Source organism: Musa acuminata, chromosome BXJ2-6 (genome assembly GCF_036884655.1).
Source record: "Musa acuminata AAA Group cultivar baxijiao chromosome BXJ2-6, Cavendish_Baxijiao_AAA, whole genome shotgun sequence".
Taxonomy (NCBI): domain Eukaryota; kingdom Viridiplantae; phylum Streptophyta; class Magnoliopsida; order Zingiberales; family Musaceae; genus Musa; species Musa acuminata.
The window spans coordinates 14,966,641-14,978,894 of record NC_088343.1 but is presented as its reverse complement, the minus strand read 5'-3'; the positions used below and the strand labels follow the sequence as shown (position 1 = coordinate 14,978,894).

At 54.9% G+C, this 12,254-nt stretch overlaps 2 protein-coding genes across 2 annotated transcripts; both read right to left on the bottom strand.

The window, feature by feature from the left end:
- Positions 1 to 7,123: 7,123 nt before the first annotated feature.
- LOC135613879 (uncharacterized) lies at positions 7,124 to 8,903 on the bottom strand. Its single transcript, XM_065110894.1, has 2 exons — positions 8,159 to 8,903; positions 7,124 to 8,055 (listed from the first exon to the last, which is right to left on the bottom strand). Exons 1-2 carry the CDS (start codon positions 8,901 to 8,903, stop codon positions 7,124 to 7,126), a joined length of 1,677 nt encoding a protein of 558 aa, XP_064966966.1.
- A 1,954-nt stretch (positions 8,904 to 10,857) lies between these two features.
- On the bottom strand, positions 10,858 to 11,394 carry LOC135613878 (uncharacterized). Its single transcript, XM_065110893.1, has one exon. It carries the CDS (start codon positions 11,392 to 11,394, stop codon positions 10,858 to 10,860), a length of 537 nt encoding a protein of 178 aa, XP_064966965.1.
- Positions 11,395 to 12,254: the final 860 nt, after the last annotated feature.

The window sequence follows — 12,254 nt, the reverse complement described above, 5'->3', positions numbered from 1 at the left end:
TTCTTCCCCTTTCTGTGTGGCTGAGGGGGGACGTCCTTCGACGCCCCCCGTAGAATCCTATGATGGGGAAGCGGCGCGTGCCCTAGAGGCCTTGATGTGGCTACATGATATTGACTCCACCGTGAGTGGATCTCTGTTGGGGGGACTCCGGGAGCGCTATTGCATCCCGGAGGATCACATCCTTAGTGCCCCAGAGCCGGGACAGCGGGCGTACGACCCTGTCCCGAAGGGTTTTGCACTGACTTTGGACGCCCTGGAGGCGGGTCTACACTTTCCCCTTCATCCCCTCATTGTGTCCTATCTGTCTTTCTAGCGGATTTCGCCATCCCAAGTGGCCCGAACTCTTGGCATTACCTAGTGGTATTCCTAGGGGAATGCCACTACGCCAATATCACACCCACCCTCAACCTATTTCTTTCCTGTTACCGCCTTTCCAAGGGTTCGGGGGGTTACTTCCTGTCCGCCCGGATGGGCTTTCGAGTCGGAGGGGCCCCTTCCAGTAATAAAGGGTGGAAGGGGAGGTTTTTTTACATTTGCCGTGCACGGGACTGGGGTTTTGGGGTTCGGTGGTCCGCGAGGGCAATCGACAATACCACCCCATGTTTGGGCGAAGCAAAGCATCAAGATCTGGGGAGGCTCAAAGAGATTCTCCCCAGGTCGCAGGCCATCCAGAACATGACCGAGCGATGGCTAGTCGAGGCGGGTCTCAGCCCGATGCCTTTGGGTACATTAGTGACGTTTGGTTCGGGTGTTCGCGTGGTTCATTTCTGGTACTAACATTTTCTTTGTCTCTTGCAGAAATGGTGAACCTCCGATCGCTTCTAGGGGGTCAGGCGTCGCAAGCTCCTCCCCCAGCTCCGCCGGCCGACCCACAACCCGGCTCGGAGGACGCCCCGTTGGAGGTCGAGGCCGGGCGCCCTCTGAAGAAGGCAAAGACAACACCTTTGAAGGGGCCTGAGGTGGGCCCCCGTCGGGGCGTGGCCGGACCTAGTCGGCGGGCGGTTGGGAAGGGTCCGCGCCCTATCTCCGTACGCGACCTGTGCCGACTGCCAGCCGGGGATGGGGAGTCGTTCCTGACGCGGCTGGTGAGTGAGATCCCACTCGTGGAGTCCAGCGAGCCCCCGGTCGTCCTGTCACGGACTTAGCTGGTTTTGCCTAAGTCGTGCGGCACCCTTGCATGTCCGTCCGCAAAGGTCAGCCTCCCCGAAGCCTCCCATTGTCCCTTAGGACCAACAAAAGAGAGAACGGGTTAGAGAGAATGCCTCAATCGGGATCCACAAGCAAACATCTCTAAAAAATACTTCATAGACAATGCAAATTAAAAACAGACTTTACAAACTCTGGACAGTGGCACAACAAAGGGTAAAATGGTCCATTACAGATCGAAAATTTCTCGCACGTGTCCACATGACACAACCTTTATTTACAAGCCTAAAGAGGCCACCAACCCAACTAAAATAGGACTATTAAGCCTTCGGACGCCCCTCTACATGTTGTACAAGGCATGAACATGCCAAAAGACACGGACATACATAAGCATTACATCAAACATCCTGTTTCAAAGTTTGTCCGTAACATTCTCCCCCACTTATTCCTTCGACGTCCTCATTGAAGCCTTTGTCGCCATTGCAACTCCTCGCCTTTGCTGAGTCTTCAATCTTCTGCTCCAGCTACAATGCGTCTCTTGACTCCTAGCTGCTCTCCGTTGCTGTTTTTGAGTAGTCGAACCTTTGATCCGCCATGCTACTTCAACTCACCAATGACTCTGACTCTGGTGTGGGGTTGGCTGAGTTGTGTTGATCATTGTTGATTCCTGCGGATCCCCCAGATGAAGGAAAAGACCATCCTTACTGCGCCAGTCTCTCAAATTCCTCATGTTGCTTGAACTGGGTGGATACTTGTTGGAGCTTTAACGAGCATCGTCTCGCAAGCTTCTGAAGTTTTGGGTCCTTTCTCCACAAAATTTGCTCATTGACTCTTCTTTCACTTAGTTGTCACATCCAAGTAGGTTCGCATCACTTTCGCTTTCGATTGGCATTTCATTGGGAAATGAAGCGGACAATCTAGTCTCAGTAGCACTGATCACCGTTGGTGAGGATTTGACAACTATTATCTTACATTATCTTCAAAGGGTCTTTGAATATATGCAGAGCTCCTCTGTTGGATAAATAAGAGAATTGGGGTACTCGGTTTCGCCCATTCTCTTAAGAGTTGAGAAGGTAAAGGTTACTTGACTTCGCCCGCCTCCTCGAGGTTGTACTCCATGCATCGAGCTGGTTACTGGCCTTCACCTGCTCTTTGCTCACACTTCTGAAGCACTTGAAGTGTTTGCACTCCTTGCGTTGAGTTAGCTACTGTGATTCACTTTCTCAATGCCATTGAACTTCTGGAATGCAGGAAGTTTTCACCCCAACTTGGAGTACTTCTCTCATAGGTTTGGTCGCTTCTGGGATTGTACCATCTTCTCCATCAACCCTGTAGCCTACTCCCCTAAGTAGCGAAGGTACAACACCGCGTACTGCCTGCTTCGTTCCTTGGTTATGCACTCTTGCATGACCCGAAGTCCTTCACTTTCAGCTATCTTGATGAGAAGCACATTGACACCGGTCTTACGAATTTCCTCGGCCTCTGCCCTTCAGCCTTGTCTCGGTATTTGGAGATTGCCTCTGCATGCTCCACCTCCTCGGCCCCTTTCACAACCAAGCACTCTCCCTCCATGAGAGCAAGGGATCAATGACTTTCACGAAAGTCCCGCCTCTACGGTACCATGGCGCTTGCATGCCCATGGCACTACTATCCGTCGCCTCGCATCTACATCCCTTTTCTTCACAATCAGTAGATATGCCTTTGTGACACTCCTCCGAGTCCACCTCCATTCTAACTGATTGCTTGATTTTTGGGTAGCTAAGTCCCTCTGGACTCGTCGTTGCTTCCTCGCCCCTTTCGACCCCCTGCTTCAACACCTCTGTGTCCTCCAAGCAATCTATTTGGTCGATGGAAAGACAGACTGCAATTCCCATGCATGGCCTCTGCCATCACGTTGTAGAGTTTGCACCGATTCTGTTCTCCTTAGCTTCCTTGGTAGCAACGTTCACTTACTCGGCCTTGTCCTCTGACTTGCCGGGCTCCCTTAAGCGAATATGAGCTCTAGAGCAGCCCAACTCTCCAGCTGCTTCGATCATACCTCTGCATGATCAAGTCCCTCCCATGGGACTCACTGACTCACTGGTACTTGCATTCGAACTTTTACCTTAGTGGAACTCAGCCCCCATATGCTGATGACCAAGATTTTCATCCGATGCAAAATTCGATGCATGCACGGAAGACCCACCTCTGCGGTACTATGGCCTTCACTCCTTGAATCCATAGCCCTTCTTACCGTCGTGTTGTTCACCAAAGTGGAGCTTCTAGTAGCTCCCGATCATACCTCCATATGATCTAGTCCCTCACGGGACTATGTCGTGTGTATCGCATTACTACGAACTGTTCCACCATGATCCGCTGCACCATGTCGCCTCCTGGTGACATCTCCATTGCATTCTGATCCTTGTGGAATAAACTCGAATTGTGAACCCTCCATGTGTGGCCTCTGCCAATACATCGCAGGGTCTCTTCCACCTTCGATTTTGTTCGCTCCTTTGGCAATCGATCTTCATCCACCCACTCTTGGGTCACACCTAGATGAAGCACCGCTCTAGGACAGTCCGTCGCCTAGTAGCTCCCAAAGTCCACTGACTTCACTATAATTTGTGCACCATTGTCTAGATCCTGGGCCTCTGCCCCTACCAACACATTCTCCGCTGCGCACTGCTTCCTTCATGGCAACTTGAATGGCAACACTGTGGCATATTCTTCAAGAGTACCCACCTCTGAGTCCTCTTGCCCCGTGCTAAGGCTTTCTGAACCCAACTTCGCCTCCGCAAATTGAGTCACCTTAGTTCCTCCATCAAATGCTCCTCCGAGATAAGGTGCATGTGCCCAGAAGCTCCCTTCATCTTTGGCACCATGCAAGATGAGTCCTCTCTGATAGAATGAATGGCCCATGGAACAACATGATCCTACTATTGCCTCTACAAGAGTTCATGTCATTGACCTCTGTCTAAGGAAAGCACTGCGCCTCTGCTCCATGTTCCAACTTCTATGATGGCTCCCTTCATGCAGCTTGGGTACTTCGCCAAGTTACACCCAAGTTGCTCCGCTCCTCGTTTTTGCATTGAGTCGATGGTAGCCCTCACGCCCACCATTCCACGGGTCAGCCCTCCCTTGAGTCTGATTTCCATATCGACTCCAAATGTGCCTTCATTTAAGTTGCTTTGGGTCGCTCCCCCACTTGATCTCGCAATGCATCCACCAATGCATTCTCTTAAGCGAGATCATGCGACGACTCCTCGCCGCTTGCTCAGTCCATCGAGCTTCGTGGAGTTGTTGTTTGTTGAGGTACTCCTCCTCAACATGTGAGGTCCATCTCACATGATTCTCCCTCTGGAGAGCTGGGACTTATCCCTCCTGGATAACTGTCCCATTGGAGCAACATCTCTCTTCGTTTCGGAGACCACCATCCCCTTGGACTACTCCGATCTGCTGAACAAACTATGCATTGTTCTGCCTCCTACAAACGCACTTGCTAGATTGCGACTCCACGTCAATACAGCCCCCGCTGCACCACTCAAGGCCTAGCAACATGCTGAACTCATTGCACACTTCAGCCTTCTACGGACGTATCCGTCACATGCCGAAGAGAAAGTTTCAATGCTCCATGATGCCGAGTTTCGGTCGCCTTGGGATGGCCACGAACATTCCATCGTCCGCATACAAGCCCATGCATGAGTACCAAATTCTTCGAGTTAGCAATTCCCCTCACCTCTGTGAGCTTTGCATAACTCTTTTGGTCATCGAGCAACTCATTCCACCTTGGATGGTCTCATCCTTTACCAAGCGCCTCGTTTGCCTTGAGCACCATCAAGTATAGTTGTCAACGTTGAGCCGCAGCTCAAACTCAGCCATCCCAAACTTTGTGCGCTCCAAATTCTTCCAAGCTTGCCTGTTCTCGTGGTGCCTCTTGCACGAAGGGTTGGCCATTCCTTTGAATGCCAATGTCAGATGCCCGCTCCTCCGAGCGACTCCTTTTCCCTACATCTCCCTGCCCGTTTTCCCCCAAACGGTTGCACGTATGCTGACTACCCTCAATGCAGCCCCGCTAGGTCCCCCACGTTTGCATGCTAAGTGTTTCTATGAGTGCTTGTCCCACTCTGATACCATCTGTCATGGACTTAGCTGGTTTTGCCTAAGTCGTGCGGCACCCTTGCGTGTCCGTCCGCAAAGGTCAGCCTCCCCGAAGCCTCCCATTGTCCCTTAGGACCAACAAAAGAGAGAACGGGTTAGAGAGAACGCCTCAATCGGGATCCACAAGCAAACATCTCTGAAAAACACTTCATAGACAATGCAAATTACAAACAGACTTTACAAGCTCTGAACAGTGGCACAACAAAGGGTAAAATGGTCCATTACAGATCGAAAATCTCTCGCACGTGTCCACATGATACAATCTTTATTTACAAGCCTAAAGAGGCCACCAACCCAACTAAAATGGGACTATTAAGCCTTCGGCTGTCCCTCTACATGCTGTACAAGGCATGAACATGCCAAAAGACAAGGACATACATAAGCATTACATCAAACATTCTATTTCGAAGTTTGTCCGTGACAGCCCGCTGGGGGGGCTTGTCCCGAGGGGACAGAGTGTGGGCCGAAGGGGATCCCTCCGCAGCGTTCCTCCGAGGCGTGCTTCACCCCGATATTGCTCGGGATTTGTACGTCCTGCCCTCGGAGGTGCTGCTCAACAAGTCCGCCCAATCACTGACCTGGGTAAGTACATCTCCTCTTTTCCTGTTTGGTTTCGTCTGTCCGACGCCGACCTTCTTGACCCATCTCTCCTTTTGCAGGGCCTCCATTATGCGACGGCCCTGATGGATAGGGTACGTGACGCCGGCCGGGTCATCGGGGGCCTCGTCAGCCGCAACGCCGAGCTTCACCGCCAGGTCGAGGAGGTTCGAGCCGGGGACGGCCCAGAGGCTATGGCGATCGTTGATAAGCGCGTGGCGGATTCTGAGGCGGAGGTGGCTTGCCTCCGGTCGGAGCTCGAAGCCTCCAAGAAAGCAAACGAGGAGCTCCAGAAAACAATAAGGGTGGAGCGAACCGAACTCCGCCTGTTGAAGACGGAGGCGAGCGCCCTCAGCAAGAAGCTGGAGGAGGCGAAGGCCGAGACGAGAGCAGCCTCGGAGGCACTAGCGGAGGAGGCCCGTCTTCGACCCACCAGAGATAAAGAGCTCCTCGAGGCGTACAAGAAGTCCGAGGGGTTTGTACTCGAGCTAACGCGGATGGGGCGGGTGTCCTTTGAGTATGGATACCAAATCGCCACGTCCCGTTTCCGCGCTCGCCACCCTGGTCTTGAGGTGGAGGAGGACCCCTTCACTCCCCACCCCGAGGATCAGGGGGTAGACATGCCCGAGGAGGTCCCCTTCGACGACCACCTGGACGTTCCACTGTAATAAAGAAGGGTCTTGTATTTTTGTTTTCTAAGTTGCTAGTTGGTTTTGTAAGTTGGGGTCGAGTCCTGTAAGTTGAGTCCTGTAAGTTTGTTTTCTTGAATAAAAAAACTTTTTCTCCTCTCGTGTGTCGCTTTCTTCTTCCTTCCTTTAGACGTAGACTTCTTCTCTTAGACGAATAACTTCATTTAAATGAAAAACTTCTTAAGGTTCTGGACGTTCCATGTTCTCGGCAAAGAAGAACCGTCCATTATCGCGAGCCGGTATGTACCCGGTCGGATCACCTCGATGACCCGATAAATTCCTTCCCATCTGGGGGCCAGCTTCCCCCTCGCTCGGGTCGGGTCACTGACTTCGGTCTTTCGCAGGACTAGGTCGCTTAACTTAATTGGTCGGGGTCGTACCTTCTTGTTGTAGACCCTTGCGACGGCCCTTTTATAAGAGAGAGCCTTCACGTGTGCGTCGGTGCGTCGCTCCTCGAGCACGTCGAGGCTGGCTCGAAGTCCTTCGTTCGAGACCTTCTCGTCATAGCCTCCTGTCCGAAGGGTGGCAATGGCTACCTCGGGCGGCAGGACAGCTTAGGTTCCGAACGCGAGGCTATAAGGGGACTCTCCAGTCGCGGTCTTGGGGGTGGTGCGTAGCGACCATAAGACGCTCGGGAGCTCGTCCGTCCAAGCCGATCGGGCTGCGGATACCCTTCTTTTGAGTCCGTCCAGAATGGACTGATTGGTTACCTCTGCTAGCCCGTTCGTCTGAGGGTAAGCCACCGAGCTGAACCTTAGCTGGATTTCGTGGTTCGCGCAGAACTCCCGGAACCACCTACTGGCGAACTGGGGCCCATTGTCGGTGATGATGGTTTTGGGCAAGCCAAACCGAGTCACCAGGTTCCTCCATATGAACTTTTCTATTTGCCGCTCCGTGATCGTCGCCAATGGTTCGGCCTCGACCCACTTTGTGAAATAATCCACACCTACGACGAGGTACTTTAGTTGTCCCGAGGCTGGGGGGAAAGGGCCGAGCAGGTCCAGCCCCCATTGCGCGAACGGCCATGCGCAGTCGATGGGGGTGAGCGGGACCGTTGGCTGCCGGGGTGTGTGGGCGTGTTCTTGGCACGAACTACACCGTTGCACGTGGGCCTTCGCATCCCGGCACATGGTCGGCCAGTAGTAACCTTGGCGAAGTATTTTGTGTGCCAGGGTTCGCCCACCGATGTGTTCCCCGCAGATTCCCTCATGGACCTCAGCCAGAACTGTCTGAGCTTCGTCGGGCTCGAAGCACCGTAGGAGGGGGTATGTGAAGGACCACTTGTAGAGCCGTCCACTCACCTCAGTATACCACGCATGCGTGCGACGCAGGCACTGAGTCGTCGCTTCGTCGGGCGGAAGAGTCCCGTCCTGTTTGAAGCGCAGTAATTCTTGTACCCAGGTGGAAGGCGCGCCGCCCGAGGTTGCCGCTGCGACTTCGATGGCACGGGCAGGGAGCTCCTCGACCTCAGGCCCGACTTCGGGGGCTGGCTTCGATACCAGCTTAGCTAGCGCGTCAGCTCGCTCGTTTTCTCCCCTCGGGACGTTAGATAATGTAAAATGAGGTAACTTGGCGGTCAGGTTCTTTACCTGTGCCAGGTACTTCGCCATGGTCGGGTCTCGGGTCTCGGGTCTCGTATCCCCCGCTGAGTTGCTCAGCTACCAGCTGCGAGTCGGTGAGGACGCGGATGGTGACCACCTGCATCTCGAGGGCCAACCTGAGTCCTGCTAGGAGCGCCTCGTATTTCGCCTCGTTGTTAGTGGCCTGGAACCCGAAGCGGAGGGAACGCTCGAACGACCGCCCGTCGGGAGCTTGCAACACCAGCCCCGCGCCAGCGCCTTTTGAGTTGGCCGATCCGTCGACATGCAGGACCCAGGCCTTGGGAGGTTGTTCGAGACCTTCGTCCCTGATCTGGGTTAATTCTGCAATGAAGTCGGCCACGGACTGGGCTTTGATAGCGGTCCTGGGCACGTATTGTATGTCATACTCGCCGAGCTCCACCGCCCATTTGAGAAGACGTCCTGCAATATCAAATTTAGACAAGATCTGCCGAAGCGGTTGGTCAGTAATGACCTCCACCGGATGAGCCTGGAAGTAGGGGCGTAGCTTCCAGGCGGACAGCACGAGCGCAAGTGCCAGCTTCTCAATTGGTGGGTATCGTTCCTCGGGCCCGTTCAGGACGTGGCTAACATAGTAGACTGGAAGCTGTTCGCCGGAATTTTCCTTGACCAGGACGGAACTGACTGCGTGCTGGGAGGCAGCCAGGTAGATGCCTAGCTTCTCCCCCAGAGAGACTGAGGCAAGTCGGGGAAGGTTGGCCAAGTGTTGCTTCATTTGCTTGAGGGCTTCCTCGCATTCTTCCGTCCACTGAAAATTTTTTGGGTTTTTCAATGCTCTGAAGAAGGGGAGTCAGCGATCACCTGATCGGGCAAGGAAACGGGACATGGCGACAAGCCTCCCGTTAAGGCATTGTAGGTCTTTGATCGTCCGAGGTGACTGCATATTGATGATCGCCTGGACTTTCTCTGGGTTGGCGTCAATTCCTCTTTCGTGTATGATGAACCCGAGGAACTTTCCCGAGGTAACGCCGAAGGCGCACTTCGCGGGGTTGAGCCTCATGCCGTACTTGCGCAGCGTGGCGAACGCCTCGGCCAGATCGGCCAGGTGGGCTCCCGCCTCTTGGCTTTTGACAATCATGTCGTCGATGTAAACTTCCATGTTCTGCCCGATCTGGTGGGCGAACATCTTGTTTATTGTTCTCTGGTATGTAGCCCCGGCGTTCTTCAATCCAAAGGGCATGACCTTATAGAAGTAGACCCCTTGATCGGTGAGGAAGGTCGTATGCTCTTGGTCTTCGGGTGCCATTCTGATCTGGTTGTATACCGAGAAGACGTCCATAAACGAGAGGCGGGCATGTCCGGCCGTAGCGTCGACCAACTGGTCGACTTTTGGAAGGGGATAGCAATCCTTCGGGCATGCATTGTTGAGACTGGTGTAATCAACGCACATCCTCCAGCTTCCATTAGCTTTCTTGACGAGGACTACATTGGATAGCCATTGTGGGTATCTGGCTTCTTCTATGAAGTCCGCCGCCAGAAGTCGGCCCACTTCTTCCCATATGGCCAGCTACCGATCAGGGGCCTGCCGCCTGGGCTTTTGTTTTACCGGGCGGGCGTTGGGTGAAATACTGAGGTGATGCTGTGCGACCTCCGGGTCGACGCACGTCATGTCGGATGGCGACCAGGCGAAGACGTCGGCATTCTTCTGTAGGAGGCCGACGAGCTGTCTTCGTTCTTGCTCGGGTAGCTCCGACCCAATCTTAACCGTCTGCTCTGGCAAATCCTCTAGTAGCGGCACGTCGATGGTGGACCCCCTCGGCTCAGGATGGGGGGCTGGCTTCTTCGTCTCCCGGGGATCCGCCAACGGTGGTTCGACCCTGGCCCTCTTGTGTAATGAAACGACGGTCAGGTAGCAGCGCCTGGATTCTCGGGGACTTCTTGCAACCTCTCCGGTCCCGGCGTGGGTCGGGAACTTCACAGTTTGGTAGTAGGTTGAGACGACAGCTCTGATTTTGTTGAGGGTCAACCGGCCGAGAATGGCGTTGTATGCAACGGGGAGGTCGATTACCAGGAAGGTGGTCATCATCGTCTTCGACCTCGGCGGGGCTCCCATGGTCAAGGGTAAAGTGATCGCCCCTAGCGGCGAGATTGAATCACCGGTGAATCCGGTGAGTGCCGAGAATATCGGCTTCATGTTATCTCCGGATAAGCCGAGCTTTTGGAAGGCATCGAACTAGAGTATGTCGGCCGAGCTCCCGGTATCGACCATGATCCTTCTTACTTGCGCATTGGCTATTCTGGCCGATATCATGAGCGCATCATCGTGCTCGGTTTGTTCGGATGTCCCGGCCGGGAAGGTGACGTTAGGCTCGGGCCCGTGTCTAGGAGCTTCGACCGGAGCGGCTCTAGCGTACGCCTTTCTTCTGGTCATGGAATCCCCACAGACGTGGGGCCGCCAGCTATTACGTCGATGTGTCATTCGATGGGACCCTCCGGGCGTGGTGAAGGTTCCTTGTCCGGTCGGAGGTACTGGCCGAGGTGTCCCCTATGAATGAGCTCCTCGATCTGCCTCTTTAGCTCCCGACACTGTTCAGTATCATGCCCATGTTACCGGTGGAAGCGGTAGTACTTCGATTGGTCCGCTAGCGCCCGCGGACTCCTCATCGGGTAAGGTTCTTTGAGTAGTCCCTTTTCCCTTATGTGGAGGAATATTTCCGTTCGGGACGAGTTCAAGGCTGGGAGAGGGGGCCTTGATGCCGGCGGGTCGGTTCTGTCCAACCTACACCAAGACGCAGGGGGTTGCTGCTGCCGGGGCGGCTCCACTTGATCCTCTTGTACTCCTCGCGTCTCCCGGCCATCCACGTCTCCGCGACGACGAACTGGCTCGCCCGTTGGAGCATCTCGGGTACCGTCGTGGGAGGTCGCTCCACCAGAGACCAGAAGAACCTGGAGGGCCGCAGGCCTATCATGAATGCCTGCATCAATAGAGAAGGGTGAGCCTCCGAGAGTCCTCGGATCTGCGTTGTAAATTGGTTCACGAAGTGGGAGAGGGGCTCATCCTCCCTTTGGTTGAGTCCGAGGAGCAACGCCACGGACGGCTTCGAACGGGCGTAGGCGAGGAAGTTGAGCTCGAAGTCTCGGACGAGCTGATCAAAGGAAGAGATGGTCCTGGTCTTCAGGCCGATGTACCATGCACGGGCCGGTCCCCTCAAGGTCGTTGGGAACGCCCTCCACATCAAGGCGTCAGAAGTCCCATATAGCGCCATTTGGGCGCGAAACGCAGCTACGTGATCCGCGGGGTCAGTGGCGTCGTCATAGGCATCCAGGGATGGGAGCCGGAAGTGTGGTGGAATCACTTGATCTTGTATTTCGGGTGCGAACGGTGACCCTTGGTATCCGTCCGCTCCGAGCTCCCCCTTTGACCTGCGAACCTCCTATTGTACTTCATCGAGGCGTTGATTGAAGAGGCGCAACTGGGCTCGCAGGGCGTTCGTCGAGTCCGCGGATGGCACCTCAGGCTCCGGACGACTCGACGTGCCTTCCGCCTCTCGGTCCCCGAGCTGGGCTGTTTGGTTTTGAGGCGAAGTAGGGCGCTCGGGAAGCGACGCATGTGTCCGGGCGAGGGGCTCACGCTGTTGCAAAGGCTGGGTTGCATGTGGGGGCATCAGCTTGGAGACGAGTGGGATGATAGTCTGCATCACGCCCGCCAGTGCTCGGACTTGGTGAGCGAGATCGTGAAGGCTTCGGGCGAAACAGGCGGCGGGCCGACGGGGACGTCGGGTGGCGACAAACCCGGGTCGTTGAATAGCCGCCAGTAGCGCTCCGATGTCGTGGCAGGGCGTTCTTCGCCGGGTTCATCATGCAGGGGATGTTCTTCTGGGGTGTTGATCAGACGCGACCCCATGGCTGCGGGTTCGCCAGAGTGGATCTGCTAATCGCTCGACATTCGGCCCTCCTTCTAGCGCCAAAATGTTGCGGGAAACAATTGTATGCCGTGGCCTCGGGGCCGTCACGGCTTGGTTCGGGTCCGAATGCGGGGGGATCTCGCGCGGCGTTCCTCGGGACAGCCAGGGTGGCCGGTTGCAATGGTCCGGGCGGGACGTTGCGTGTGGAGCGAAGCCTCGCC